Source organism: Salmo salar, chromosome 20 (genome assembly GCF_965601325.2).
Source record: "Salmo salar chromosome 20, fSalSal1, whole genome shotgun sequence".
Classification (NCBI taxonomy): domain Eukaryota; kingdom Metazoa; phylum Chordata; class Actinopteri; order Salmoniformes; family Salmonidae; genus Salmo; species Salmo salar.
The window spans coordinates 43,516,851-43,531,464 of record NC_138310.1 but is presented as its reverse complement, the minus strand read 5'-3'; the positions used below and the strand labels follow the sequence as shown (position 1 = coordinate 43,531,464).

At 41.6% G+C, this 14,614-nt stretch overlaps 2 protein-coding genes across 3 annotated transcripts; one reads left to right on the top strand and one right to left on the bottom strand.

Annotated features, from left to right (window-relative positions):
* Positions 1-84: 84 nt before the first annotated feature.
* eif2a (eukaryotic translation initiation factor 2A) lies at positions 85-8,328 on the bottom strand. 2 transcript variants are annotated; one of them, NM_001140088.1, is given in 14 exon segments: positions 87-761; positions 902-967; positions 1,486-1,602; positions 1,780-1,893; positions 4,156-4,730; positions 5,042-5,158; positions 5,287-5,431; positions 5,525-5,598; positions 5,850-5,932; positions 6,750-6,849; positions 7,286-7,404; positions 7,644-7,715; positions 7,813-7,882; positions 8,237-8,267. In NM_001140088.1, coding segments are annotated over 14 exon segments (1,746 nt in total). In that variant the 5' UTR covers positions 8,265-8,267; the 3' UTR covers positions 87-695.
* A 302-nt stretch (positions 8,329-8,630) lies between these two features.
* On the top strand, positions 8,631-13,320 carry LOC106580656 (stress-associated endoplasmic reticulum protein 1). The gene is made up of 3 exons (XM_014161952.3): positions 8,631-8,916; positions 9,088-9,163; positions 12,683-13,320. The coding sequence occupies exons 1-3, from the start codon at positions 8,833-8,835 to the stop codon at positions 12,721-12,723; spliced, it is 201 nt and encodes a 66-aa protein (XP_014017427.1). The 5' UTR covers positions 8,631-8,832; the 3' UTR covers positions 12,724-13,320.
* The last annotated feature ends 1,294 nt before the right edge of the window (positions 13,321-14,614 follow it).

The window sequence follows — 14,614 nt, the reverse complement described above, 5'->3', positions numbered from 1 at the left end:
CCAGCACAGCTGTTGCTAAACGCCTAACCCAATATAGAACGATGGATTCTATTTTGCTTCTCCACCGACCCTTGAGATCACAAAAACGTTTTATACATAAATGTTTATTTTTCTTGGTTTACCTTTCGGGTGGTTACAATATCACTGGTGTGTTGTGTGGTTGCCAATGGAAAGGAAGAACCGTGATTGGCAATGCTGTCGTCCAATGATAACCCAATTCAATCAATAATAGTGACATCACACAAACTATTCTCAATTATACTTTTTTTTTGTGGCGATTTATGAAATTAGCAACCATTTCTTGGAACCATGAGAAGAACTGTTTTGGCAGCATACCTTTTTATTTTATTTCATAATCTCAATGAACTGAAACTAGTTAATTCACCTTAAAGTAAAAACCAACGTAACATCTAGCTGTTGAAACCGTCAACTGCTTACTATATACATAAATTCTAAATAATATGTATTATCACTGGCTTTAATAACCTGTACATACATTGCATAGCAATAGTGCCTTGATGCTTTTAAGTTAAGGCTCAAATGTACTTTAAATGTGAAAAGCCTTCCCGAGTAGTAAAAATTGTATGAGATCCGAATTTGTGTTCATTAAATATAGCTTTGAGAGTGCTCTTGGATCTTGATCATATGGCAAGGATGTTTTGTGTTTTATTCATGAACAAATTCAGTAATTTATTTTACACTTTTAGTTGAAGATCCTCAAGCTCTTTCATGAGTTGAGCCTCCTTTTCCATCTTTTCAAGCTAAAAGAGAAATGACAAGGGAGAAAAAGAGAATACATATTTTAACACAATTCTGTGATATTTTCAAGTTGAATATACAAATGTGTTAACTGTGGATATTTATTGACGGTGTGCGTGACAATAGTTTGTCAGAATAATACCTGGTTCTTTTGAATGGGTTTCCCAGTTGCTTGCAGGGCTTTCAGCTCGTCGATAGCTTTCAGTTTCTAGGGGTCAGTTTGAAATTAACAGAATTAAAGTAGAGCTAAGCCATTCTCAACACCAAAAGGGCAACACTTAAAGTGGAACTTACTGAAGACTCATTTGTCTACAGTATGCTTGTGATAAATCATTTTCATAGGAGTGAAAATGAAAAAGGTCAATTACAGTAAGAGGTAAAACTCGCTTTCCCACAGACATTCGGGAAACCAGTCAACGGTTTCTCTTTATTTTTACTATTTTCTACATTGTAGAATAATAGCGACTTTTTTGGTTACTACATGATTCCATATGTGTTATTTCATAATTTTGATGTCTTCACTATTATCCTACAATGTAGAAAATAAAAATAAAGAAAAACCCTTGAAAGAGTAGGTGTGTCCAAACTTTTGACTGGTACTGTATATTGCATCTGGAAAATTACTGGAAGGTAAATTTGTAAGTAACAAACAGATTACTATAGGTACTTCAGCCACCAACTGATACAGTAACTCCTGAGTAATAAACAGTGACCGTGTTTTGTTACCTTTTTTACGTTCTTGATCTTCTTGTCAGTCTCTGGGTCGCCACAAGAGGTTTCAGGCTGAGCACTACTGGCTGGAGATGGGTCTGACTGGGGCTCAAGGGCATCTGGGTTTATCTCCTACACAAGCAGAAAACATAACTTGTTCAAACCCTAGAAGACTTCAAACGTCACAAAAATAATACACACAACTTGAAATTGCTTACCTCGCTAACTCCCACTCTCCCCATCTGATAACTTAGACAAGAGCAGTAGCTCTACCGCACATTAGGAGAAGATCATGCAAAGCATCTGTACCTGTTTGGCTGCTTTCTTTGCCTCTCGTTTTTTCTGGTTCTTCAGAGCAGTCTTTGACAGCTGCTTGTCCCCGGTGGCGCCAGGCCTCAAGTTCTGTGGAGGCTCCTCTTCATGCTGACAGAGAAAAGGGTGGATATTTATGGATATTCCCTCATCACTATTAGGTCTTTCTCCTCAGGGGTGGATTCAATACAACTTTATTCGGCCCTTTAACCCATCAGAGTTTAAGCCGGGGGAGAGGTGTGTGGGTTCTACTAAGTTATATGGAATTGTTTTAAGATGGTCATAACAGGGATCATTTAGTTATTTGACCAAAAAAATTTAAGACACCAAAAAACAGATTTGATGAAAAATAATTTTGGCCCTTACTGCTACTAGCCCATACAAACGCATTGAATAACAGATTCACTTCATGGAACAACAGATCGTCCCAAAAATATCAAAAGGAAGTTTGCTCTGAAGTGTCTCTCATATCTGTTAAGATCAGGAACAAAAAAAAATGTTTGGTTGTTTTACATGTTTTTAAAACCATATTTTTGGCAAAATATATTTTGATTTGTTTAACACTTTTATGGTTACTACATGATTCCATGTGTTATTTCATAGTTTTGATGTCTTCACTATTATTCTACAATGTAGAAAATAGTAAAAAATAATGAAAACCCTGAAATGAGTAGGTGTCCCCAAACTTTTGACTAGTACTGTACATGTTCGTGAGAATCTCACCTTTGCACAGAGGGGTAATATTAGTGTGTTGCCCAAACGGTTTAGACGCTACAGACAGAAGTTGGCAGATCGGCTGTACCGACGTCAGACGAGTCTCCTGACACATGTAATGGTCTTCGAGCAAAACGGTACCATCGTGTTCGTGAGAGTCTCATCATTCCACAGAGGGGTGATAATAGTTTGTAGGCCAAAACGTTCAGACGATTTTGTGAGAAGACCGATTTTCAGGATGTCTCATGGTCTGACAAACACCGCTCTAGCTCTGCCACCTTTCACCACAGATGCGGAAGTGCAACATAGGCGGATGTGGTGGATTGAGACGCATCCAATGCAAAAGAAATCTCTCTTAAACTTCGTTTTTAAAAATGTATTATGCTAATTAGATTTCCACGCCGACATTGACCTTAGGGGGTTAAAACGATAGTTCACTCACATGACATCATGGTTTCTTTACTCTGTAAGTAGTCTATGGACAAGGTAAGACAGCAATACATCCTTTGGTTTAGTTTACCTAGCCACTGTCTCCAAATGCTAACTTTTCAGCATTTATGGCACAAAACCAATGCCTGGTATCACTAATATTAGCATCAATGCGTTTTATGTCTAAATCATCCCAACGTGTTTCAAACTGATTGGCAAAGTGGGTGGGGTTATATCCTGCCTGTTTGGCCCTGTCCGGGGTTTCATCGGATGGGGCCACAGTGTCTCCTGACCCCTCCTGTCTCAGCCTCCAGTATTTATGCTGCAGTAGTTTATGTGTCGGGGGGCTAGGGTCAGTCTGTTACATCTGGAGTATTTCTCTTGTCTTATCCGGTGTCCTGTGTGAATTTAAATATGCTCTCTCTAATTCTCTCTTTCTTTCTCTCTCTCGGAGGACCTGAGCCCTAGGACCATGCCTCAGGACTACCTGGCATGATGACTCCTTGCTGTCCCCAGTCCACCTGGCCGTGCTGCTGCTCCAGTTTCAACTGTTCTGCCTGCGGCTATGGAACCCTGACCTGTTCACCAGACGTGCTACCTGTCCCAGACCTGCTGTCCCAGACCTGCTGGAACCCTGACCTGTTCACCGGACGTGCTACCTGTCCCAGACCTGCTGTTTTCAACTCTCTAGAGACAGCAGGAGCGGTAGAGATACTCTCAAAGATCGGCTATGAAAAAGCCAACTGACACTTACTCTTGAGTTGCTGACTTGTTGCACCCTCAACAACTACTATGATTATTATTATTTGACCATGCTGGTCATTTATGAACATTTGAACATCTTGGCCATGTGCTGTTATAATCTCCACCTGGCACAGCCAGAAGAGGACTGGCCACCCCTCATAGCCTGGTTCCTCTAGGTTTCTTCCTAGGTTTTGGCCTTTCTAGGGAGTTTTTCCTAGCCACCGTGCTTCTACACCTGCATTGCTTGCTGTTTGGGGTTTTAGGCTGGGTTTCTGTACAGCACTTTGAGATATCAGCTGATGTAAGAAGGGCTATATAAATAAATTCGATTTGATTTGATTATGTAGCTCAATAAAGTTACTAAAAGATGATTGGACATGCTAATTAGAATTTGGGGAACTCTCTCTTTAAATGCACATTTTTGTTTTACAATTGAATGCCTACTGAAAACAACCCAAACCTGACCCCTGGACCTCCTCTACTCACCAGTTTGGAGCTGGCTGTGACTGGTTTATTCCGCAGGGCAGGTGGGCGGTAGGCCTGGGCCGGCTTGGCCTCTGTGCTGCCCAGCTCGCTGGGTGCTGCCTGGTACTTCACTGGCCTCTCAGGGAACGTCCCATCTGGGAAGGGCTGCCACACAGTCTCCCAGAGCTCTGTTCCCGTCGGCGTGTCCTGCTTGTACAGAACCGTGCCGGTGTAGTGCCAGATCTTGTAGCCGTTGCTGACACGTAGCCGGGGGGCACAGGTCGACGTGACGACGTGTTCACCATCCGGGCACCAGGCGAAGTGGGTGGAGTCGGGCGCCTGGGGCTTGGACACCTGCTTCCACTTCTTGACATCCCACACCTCCATCTGGCCCCGCAGGTTCCCGAAGCCGGCCAAGACCAGGATGTGGCCCTGGGGGCTGTAGTAGACGGCATTGCGGGGGCCCGTGCCGAAGTCGAAGACAGGGTCGCACTTGAGGTTGTAGACAGTAGCCTTGGCGGGCATGAAGCCATAGACCACGCAGAACTCTGTGGAGCTTGGGCTCCATGCCACATCGTAGATGGGCCCGTTCTTCTCTGTTCACAACACAGATAGATACCACACGTTTATGAACCACAGACCATCAGCTAAATTCATTGAAATGAAACCTGGGCGTAAGCAGTGTGGCTCATTCAGAGGTTCGAGCTGCTCAGCGTACAATTGCACTCTGGTTCTATTTTTTAAGAATGACGCGCCGCTCACGCCAGAGAACACTTAATAATGTGGCTCACGCAGGCAAAATCTACATGTCCAGTGTAACAGCTAAAAACATAACGAATGACCATGCCTTCAGACATACAAATAATGCTGGAGTAAAAACACACTATATACAAATCTGCAGACTCACGTAGCTGCACCGCAGAAGTCTCCCCATTGGTGGCCAAGTAGTGTAAAGTTTGTTCTCCGTAGTATGAGGCTCCTGTTTTATCCACCTCTATGCTAGCCTGCACCAGAACCGCAGTGGCTGATGGGAAAAAACAAAAGCCGTCATGGCAGTAATCTTCTACAACTACAAACTTTATTAGGATAACGCAAACCACACATTCTCCATAACATTTACTTAACATAATTCTATTATAAACGTTGACCAACCTTTTTTGTTCCATAGCATAGTCACCCTGTCGGCCTTAAAGAAACTCTTGTTGGCCAGAGCACAGGTCGGGCCACCAAAGTTGGGGTATTGGTATAGCCGGACAAACGAGGGGGCACCTTTGCTCCCGGGGACATAAACAGCCACCTTCAGCAGAAACACAGTGGCAAATGTCAATACCCTCTTCTACAGTCAGCTAACCAAACAGATATATGAAAACAAGATAAAACAGAGGTATACCTTACTAGGCTGACTTCCAGGGGACAGCATAAACTCAGACACCTTCTGCAAGTGAAGCTTATTGGCAATGGTGACTGGAAAAAGAGATGATTAACTAATACAAATATTGGTACTTTTACAATATAAAGTGCACAATCACTACCTAGTTCTCTCAATAAATTATTGGTTCTATGTGTCACATCAGATGGGAGCTGCCATCATAGCTTGTTCTCCATTGTTAAGGAGATCTCTTGACCTCAATGGGAATTCCTGGTTGAATAAACTTTCAATAAATAAATAAATACAATTTATGGTGGACAAGAAAGGGGGCAATGAAGACACTTACTAAAATCGTTGTTCTCAAAAAAGTGAAGTTCATTGTTAACACTCCTGACCGCAATCTTCTCATCATCTGACCAACTTGGACACCTGTACACATTGACAAGACAAAAAAATGATCTGTTCAGAAAATAAAGGGCATGATGCAAACATAACTAAAAACTGTCATCATTTTCAGGTTCTATTCAATGGAGCGAGGGGTGATAATGACCGACAGTAGGACAAAGTGGTGGCAGACATTTTCTAGCCTTCCCAAGTCCATCATTAATTAAATCACACTCACATGATTAGTAACCTTGTCATAGACTTGGGCCTAGGCTTTAGCTTAGCGGGCACACAGGAGACCCAGTTTCTAACGCAGTCACATCTGTGCATCATTGATGGGCAACACATACTAATGTATTTATTTACCCTTATTTTACGAGGTAAGTTGCCTGAGAACATATTCTCTTTTACAGCAACAACCTGGGGAAGAGTTACAGGGGGAAGGAAGGGGGATGAATGAGCCAATTGGAAGCTGGGGGTGATTGAAAGGAGCCAGGATAGGAATTTAGCCAGGCCACCGGCTAACACCCCTGCTTTTATGATAAGTGCCATGGGATCTTTAGTGACCACAGAGTCAGGACACCTGTTTTAATGTCCCATCTGAAAGACGGCAACTTACGCAGGGTAATGTCCCCTTCACTGCCCCGGGGCATTGGGATCTCCTTAGACCAGAGGGAAAGTGCCCCCTACTGGACCTCCAACACCACTTCCAGCAGAATCTGGTTTCCCATCCAGGGACCGACCCTGCTTAGCTTGAGAGGAAAGCCAGTAGTGGGATGCAGGGTGTTATGCTGCTGGCTAATCCTCTGCATTTCTTTACAGATGGACAAACACACAATAATAGAACACTGTGCAAACTCACCATCCCTGTACCTTCTTCTGGTAGAGAGCCTTGAGGCAGGTCCCAGTTTTCAAATCCCACAGCTGCAAGTTGGCATCTCCCTGTGGGTTGTCCTGTGTCTCTGACAAGAGAAAGGGAAACTATAATTGCATTACTTATTGTAAAGATGATTGCTAGTGCAGCACAAACAACCACAAACCATACATTGCAATGGACATGACATTCAAATTATATCTAGTTTCAAACGGAATACATTTCGACTCCCTACTTGTGTGCCTGCTTGAGGGCTCTAATACACTAGGCAAACAGAGTAACGTATATGGTCCGTTCTAAAAAATATGGCAAACAAAAATTCTGTGAATAAAAGGTACATAGAACTACGTAGAAAGTGACTCTCCGTCACCCCATTTGCGTAGTGTGTGGAGCCCTTTAGCCATAAATAGATTCCTGAAATATGCTAAGGAGTACAATATCAAGAGTCAGTGTTTTCCATTCATCATCATCTAACCAAACCTTATAATGTTTTATTGCATTTCAATGTAGTTATGGAAACTTACTGCTATACACCTGCCATGTAGCCAGCACAGTGTTCAGCGGAGAGAACTCCAACATTGCAGTCTTTGGAAGGTCAAACAACCTGACTTGAGAGCCATCTGCAACCTTCACAACAGTGACCCTGACAAACAAAACATGGGCATGAGAACAACTGTAATCGGAACAGTCTCAACGCATGCAAAATATTCCAATGACTGAAGAGGTAGTCTACAGGACTAATGTCATTCACACTACAGCATGCAAGGGTTGTATACTAATTCTGCATACTGATACATAGGGCTCAAGTCAAGTGGTATACTATATAGGGAATAGGGTGGAATTTTGGACACAGACATAGTGTCACGATGTAGCTTTTCTTACTTCTCTCCATTGCACCATGCAAACAATGTCCCGTCCTTGCTGAAAGCCACATATCTACTTTGCCGAGGGTCCCTGAAATTGAAAGGTTTAGTAAATAAAAATAGAATTTGAAACGGCTGCACAGTGATTGATTTGGCTAACAATTTAAAATTGATAGAAGGGGAATGACCTTTGAAAATCTGCATTCTTTTCGCAGTTTGGGGGTCCACGGAGCAGCACTGTCCCGTCAGATCCCCGGACTGTGTGATCACAATAACAGCAGCAGTTAGTCTAAAATCACTGATGTAATAACTATGTAAGATGAAAGAATTCGCCACATTATCATCAGCAGAAGGTAAATCTGATTGGAATGGAATTGGGCTTGCAATGCTACAGCAGCTGCCAAAATGTTTATAAAGCGTTTGGCTAGCTTGTAACATTATTACTCTGACAACAGCAGGTCACAGTCGACTTGAAATTAAGGAAATAATTCAGCATCCCAACTCACATGACAGTTAAGATGGGCCGTTGCGTATATTCTACAACCCAGGTTAACATATAAAACAACACGTAAACAACAAATAAAGAGTATACTCTTCAATAAAGTAACCCACCTGCTAAAATAGGTATGGGGGGCGCCATGATGTACCGGAAAGAGAATAATCTGCAGAAGGAAATGCGGAAGTCTCAAGAAAAAAGGGGCGTGTCATTGGAACATTGGCCACATCATCATGAAATATGTGACTAATCACATTTTATGTCCATAATAAATTCACTCCTAAGTTGAATGTTGTTTATGAACAAATACATGCTGATCTATAAAAAAAAGTATTTTTATGAAATGCTTTTAGCAATTTTGTATTCTTTCTAAGAAAAGAAAAAACATTTGAGGAATGACACGACCACGGAATAGCCCTTCCTGTGTGGGAGTGGTCTACTTTGTGTGTACGTAGACAAATTCGAGACACCCTGCCAATGGTGGAGTTCGTTTTGCATGATCCGGTGCCCCGCTGAATCGAGATTTTACTGAAGGACCAATTGGAATGGTCTAAAGTCTATTACGCCCGGGTACCGGGGCATGCAAAACGGACTCCACCACTCACTCATCACTAAACGGCGACCGAGCTTTGGAAATTAGCCTACTGTCTACATTTGACAGCTACAACTTCATAAATAATCAATAGCTAAAAGGCTACAATTAGCTTAAACAATGGTGGCAAAACAGAGAATACGCATGGCCAACGAGAAACACAGCAAAAACATCACGCTGAGAGGCAATGTGGCCAAATCCACGGTAAATTTTTGGGATACATTCAATCAATAGTCAGTGAAGACTGTACTAGATACATTTCTATTTTGTTTGAAAATAATAGCCTGCTACTTGTTTGAATGGTTTCAACATATCTAAAAGTTTACTTCAACATTTTGATGTATCTTGATGTTGGTTTCTGATCTATTTCTGCAGAGAAATCCAGGTGAAGACAAGGTGGCAGTGGGACCATGGCTTCTGGCATTATTCATCTTTGTCGTCTGTGGATCAGGTAAATGCATATGTACAGTGTACACATGTTTTTTTCCAATGATGTATACAAACATGTTATACATTATTGGCTTATTTCCCCATGTTTTAGAACTGATTGAAAATGTCTTTAGGCCTATGTCTCATGATAAACCAAATGTTTTACGCGGCTAATATTATGTGATTCAGGTAAGGAGTTCCCCATTCATAGACACTAACTACCTTTAGCGCCTATTGAAGAAGATATCTTCATCCCGGGGGACTTTAGTTAAAAGCGCACCCTTGGTCTGAACTAGCCCAATATGTACTCTAAAGAAGCCTAACGTTACCAAGGACCTTATGTTATTTTCAGAGGTAGACTGGCTCTGGCAGCCAAAACAGCCAAATACTCGAAACTTGAATTGCTTCTCAATTGCGACACAGTTCTAGAAACATAAAGCCATTTACTTTCATATCACATCTAAATAATTTCACAAATGCAAAATACACATACTGCACACTGTTAACCGCCTTTATCATAGTTGCAGCCAACAGTATTTTTCAGTGACAACATGTTTCTGGTAGCCTTCTTCTTTTACACACAGGTGTTCGGAGCATGATATAGATAACTAATTAGCACAGGTGGTCCCTCTGTCTTTCGTAAACATGTAACGGGGATATATGGCTTTGTGGGAATACTAACCGCATAAAAGGTGTGTATCAATTTAACGTTTAGTTTTTTGGAGAATAAAATACAGAAGAGGCCTTCATTCAATGACTCTTATTTGTAATGGAACTGAGAGTCATGATCAAAGGCTAGGTTTCAACGTGAACATGTGTGGCTTGCGGTACAGTTTTGGAAACATAAGGATCATATCTTTCATATCAGCGAGAAATAACTTTCAAAAAACAAAAGGTTAAATTACTACAGACCTTTTTATAGGGTTTGGGTTAGTGTTCCCACACAGCCTTGCCAGAAGATACTGACCCTACCATTACACCTGTTTACACTGAGCTGCACTGAGGTCAGAACGCAATCATGGTTACATTAAGACACCGTGGACCCGGTGCGAGATATGGGTCAGAAAACTTGCCTCAATGCATTTTGCAATGGCAATTACATTCCGACCTCAGTGCAGCTCAGTGTAAACCAGTGTAACGGTAGGGTCGGTATCTTCTGGCAATCACACGGCCATTATCTCCATGTTACAGTGTGTGTTTACGGAAGACAGTGGCGACCACCTGTGCTAATTAGCTATAGAGCATGCTCCAAACACCTGTGTGTAATGGAAGAAGGCCGCCAGAAACATGTTAGAACTGAAAAATACTGTCGGCTGTAACTGCAATAAATCGAGATAAAATAATGTACATTAAGGGTGTATTTTGCATTTGTGAAATTGTTTTGATTTGATATGAAAGTAATAGGTTTTGTTTCTAGAAAAGTATTGCAAATGAGAATCGATTAATGTTTAGATGGAGTATTTGGCTGTTTTGGCTGCTAGAGCCAGTCTACTTCTGAAAATAACATAACATCCTTTGACCATGCAGCGCCTTTTCATGTCCATCTGACTGCATTGGCCGTGCAGCATTTAAGGTGATACGGCCTCTGCAGAAGTCAGGGCATTCATACTTCTTGCGCTTCGTGGAGTAGCGCAGAGCTGTTGTCAAGGAAGTGAGTTTGTGTTTAAACAGGACCTCCCGCCCCCACCTATCGTCAACCAATCATCTCATTGTGGAGCTATACTGCGCCCTCATTGTTACAGCATTTTCGAGGCGCATGGCGATGCGGTACGGAGCTCCGTTTGGCCTCTGCATCCCTCTGGATGCTCCGCAATTGCTTCACACCCTCCATACGGAGCCTCCAACCACATTTTCAAATCAAGCATAAATTGGCTTTAAGGAGTAACGGTATGCTTGCCTACACTCCTTAAGAGTACATTCTTTGGCTAGGTTAGGAGATGCAATATGATTTCAAACATCAGTCTCTCAAATAAGTGCTGTTTGACTGAAAGGTTGAAGTTCACCACTATATCCACTTACTCTCACAAACCTTGAGCTTAGGCCCTCTGGCTGTGGACAGAGTTTTAGATAGTTATACTTCCTGTCTGTACCTAATAAGCATATGGAAGAAGTGTAGTGTTACTTTTGCAAAGTCCTATCCAACAATCAAGCATTTCGCTACACCCGCAAAACATCTACTAAGTATGTGTATGCGACCAATAAAATGTGACTTGATTTGTATGCTGTACAGTGATGCCATAGCCAGTAGGCTACTGCTGAATAGGCGCGCACATACATTTTTCAGATTCAAATAAAATTTTATTGGTCACATATTTTGCAGATGTTATTGCGGGTGTAGCGCAATGTTTGTGTTCCTAGATCCAACAGTGCAGTAGTATCTAACAATTCACAATCTAAAAGTAAAAGAATGGAGTTAAAAAAAGATGTAAATATTAGGACGAGCAATGTCGAGTGGCAATAGAATAGAATACAGTATATACATATGAAATGAGTAAAGCCGTATGTAAACAATATTAAAGTATCTAGTGTTCCATTATTCAAGTGACCAGTGATTCCATGTCTATGTATATAGGGCAGCAGCCTCTAAGGTGAAATGTTGAGTAATCAGATGGTAGCTGGCTATTGATGGCTATTTAACAGTCTGATGGCCTTGAGATAGAAGCTGTTTTTCTGTCTCCCAGTTTTGGTGCTGTAGATGTCCTGGAGGGCAGGTAGTGGTGCGTTGGGCAGACTGCACCACTCTCTGGGGAGCCCTACGGTTGCGGGCAGTGCAGATGGGATAGGGCAGTGTGATGCCGATTGCATCGTCTGTAGATCTATTGGGGCGGTATGCAAATTGAAGTGGGTCTAGGGTGTCAGGTAAGGTGGAGGTGATATGATCCTTAACTAGCCTCTCAAAGCACTTCATGATGACAGAAGTGAGTGCTATGGGGAGATAGTCATTTAGCTCAGTTACCTTTGCTTTCTTGGGTACATGAACAAGGGTGGACATCTTGAAGCAAGTGGGGACATCAGACTGGGGTAGGGAGAGATTGAATGTGTCCGTAAACACACCAGCTAGCTGGTCTGCACATGCTCTGAGGACGCGGCTAGGGATGCCGTCTAGGCCGGCAGCCTTGCGAGGGTTAACACGTTTAAATGTCTTACTCACGTCGGCCATGGAGAACGAGAGCCCACAGTCCCTGGGAGCAGGCCACATCGGTGGCACTGTGTTCTTCTCAAAGCGGGCGAAGATGGTGTTTAGCTTGTCCGGGAACAAGACGCCAGTTCATCAATCTAATCTAACCATCCCATTTGATAGAAGCAGGAATAACCTCTGTATTTAAATGCTCAATCTAAAGATAAGATGGGTTTGTATTTTCTGCGTCATACTATCACGTATGTTTTTTTCCCTTCCACAAGTGGGATAAATAAATCAGTAAATCAAGAGTACATAAACCACCGTGGAACTATCAGTTTATGTAATGTGATTGAGGGCCCTATTTAATATCCCTCTCTCAAACGTATCGAATGCTTAATAGTGTTCTCTGATATTTTGCAGCAATCTTCCAGATCATTCAGAGCATTCGAATGGGAATGTAATATCAGGAGCCCTACCATCATCACCTGTTTCCAGCATTCCTCTACACATCAAGTGGTTTCATGGTGCCTCACAAGACTGAAGATGATCAACTACCATCTGTCCATTCCTTTTTTTCCCTATTTCTCTTTTCCCCTCTTTGGCATTGCCAAACAGGGTAAGCACACCCTTGTCATCTTTGCCTTACATAACTGAAGAAAAAAAAAAAGATTGGAGATGTTGTTGTTTCAGGGAACTACATGGGTATTTGTACAGTGATGACTGCTGTATGTGTTGATTGATGTGCCAAAACCAAATGCGGTGAATGTCTGATTCTCCTGTGGTATAAATTCCAGAACACAAGATCACAGTGACTTCATTCTAGGACTAAACTCTTAACTATTCTTGGTTGTACACGGCCAGTATCTGGTGTCATATACCCTTTATAGTGTAATGAATATGTTATGTGACGCCTTTTCTGTATTTCCAGTAATTTCTTCAGTCAACGAAAGGAAATTAAAGGTCTTTTGAATCAGAAGATTTGCACTGTGTGGCTAAGACAATGACATCTACTATTTCTGCTTAATCAAATAAAAAAAAGGTGTGTCCTTGTTATTGTTTGACATGTTATTTTCTTGAGTGGCTGCATGCCAAATAACATTGTATGGGTTCATGCACTTCAAATGTGTAATGTTGTATTGAAAGAGAAATATAAACAAACAACTGGTCCTGTGTGGCTCAGTTGGTAGAGCATGGCACGTGCAACACCAGGGTTATGGGTTTGATTCCCATGGGGGGGGGGGGGGGGTGATGAAAATGTACGTGCTCTAAAATGTTCAGATGCGCTAAGTTTTACTGGTGGAGCTCAGTAACATCTGTCATTTTAGTCCCATCCGAATCTGCCATGTCAATAGTTTTTACTTGGAAGGTTTATTATCCCAGCCAAAAAAACCTACTGTTTTTTGGCAAACTCTCTGGTCCTCTGATAATACTTACCCTGCGTAAATTGTCATCCCTGTGTTTTGAGGGATATTACAGAGTCTGGGCCCAGTTTGGGTAAGAACATGGGAAGAAATTGATTCTTCAAAATGCTATACACGTAGCCTACAGATGAATAGTCCGTTTTGTCATATATCAACTTTCCTAGTGACATACTTCTTTTAAAAGATAAAGTGCACAATATTGTGCACTTAATATTTAAAAGATGAAGTGCACAATATTGTGCCAATTAATTGATAAATTGCCAAATACATCAGTTAATTAAATGTCTGCATAGGTTATAGTTCATGGTTCTTATTGATATGCATTATTATTTTGACTTTTACCCAACTGAAGGCCATTAGACCAATATTAGGATATCCCTAGATGTGAAATATCTTCATGCCTAGAAGGGCCTCCAGGCTTATAACGGTCAGTTTTGAATGAGGAAAAAAAAGATTTACAGGGGCAGTTTGGTAAAACTAATCCCGTCCGAATCGTCCACTGGAAAAACGGACATGCTGGGGTAATAATGAATTAACCGAAATTCCATAGTAATACTAGTCCTGTGCAAATTGGGCTTTTAGTCCCTAGAATTGGAAAATGTGTAGTAGCAGTGCAGCATTGGTAGCTTTTTGTGTGTTATTACTTTCTTTCATCCCTCCATCCCATTAATTTTGCCCATAGAGATTAGCACCCTATGACAATGTCCGTATACAACACGTTATTGCTTACTTATACCCTTTAATCATATATCATTGGAAAGCTTAGATTCACAGCTATCCATAATTTTCGGAACGTTTGGGTCAACAGAACTTTGACCTTTGGCCTATAGTGGACATATCAGAATTACCTGTATAAATGCCTTTAAAAAAGAAACCCTGATACATTTTAAGCAATGTTTGACAAGTTCTAAAAGATCATGAAATTATATAA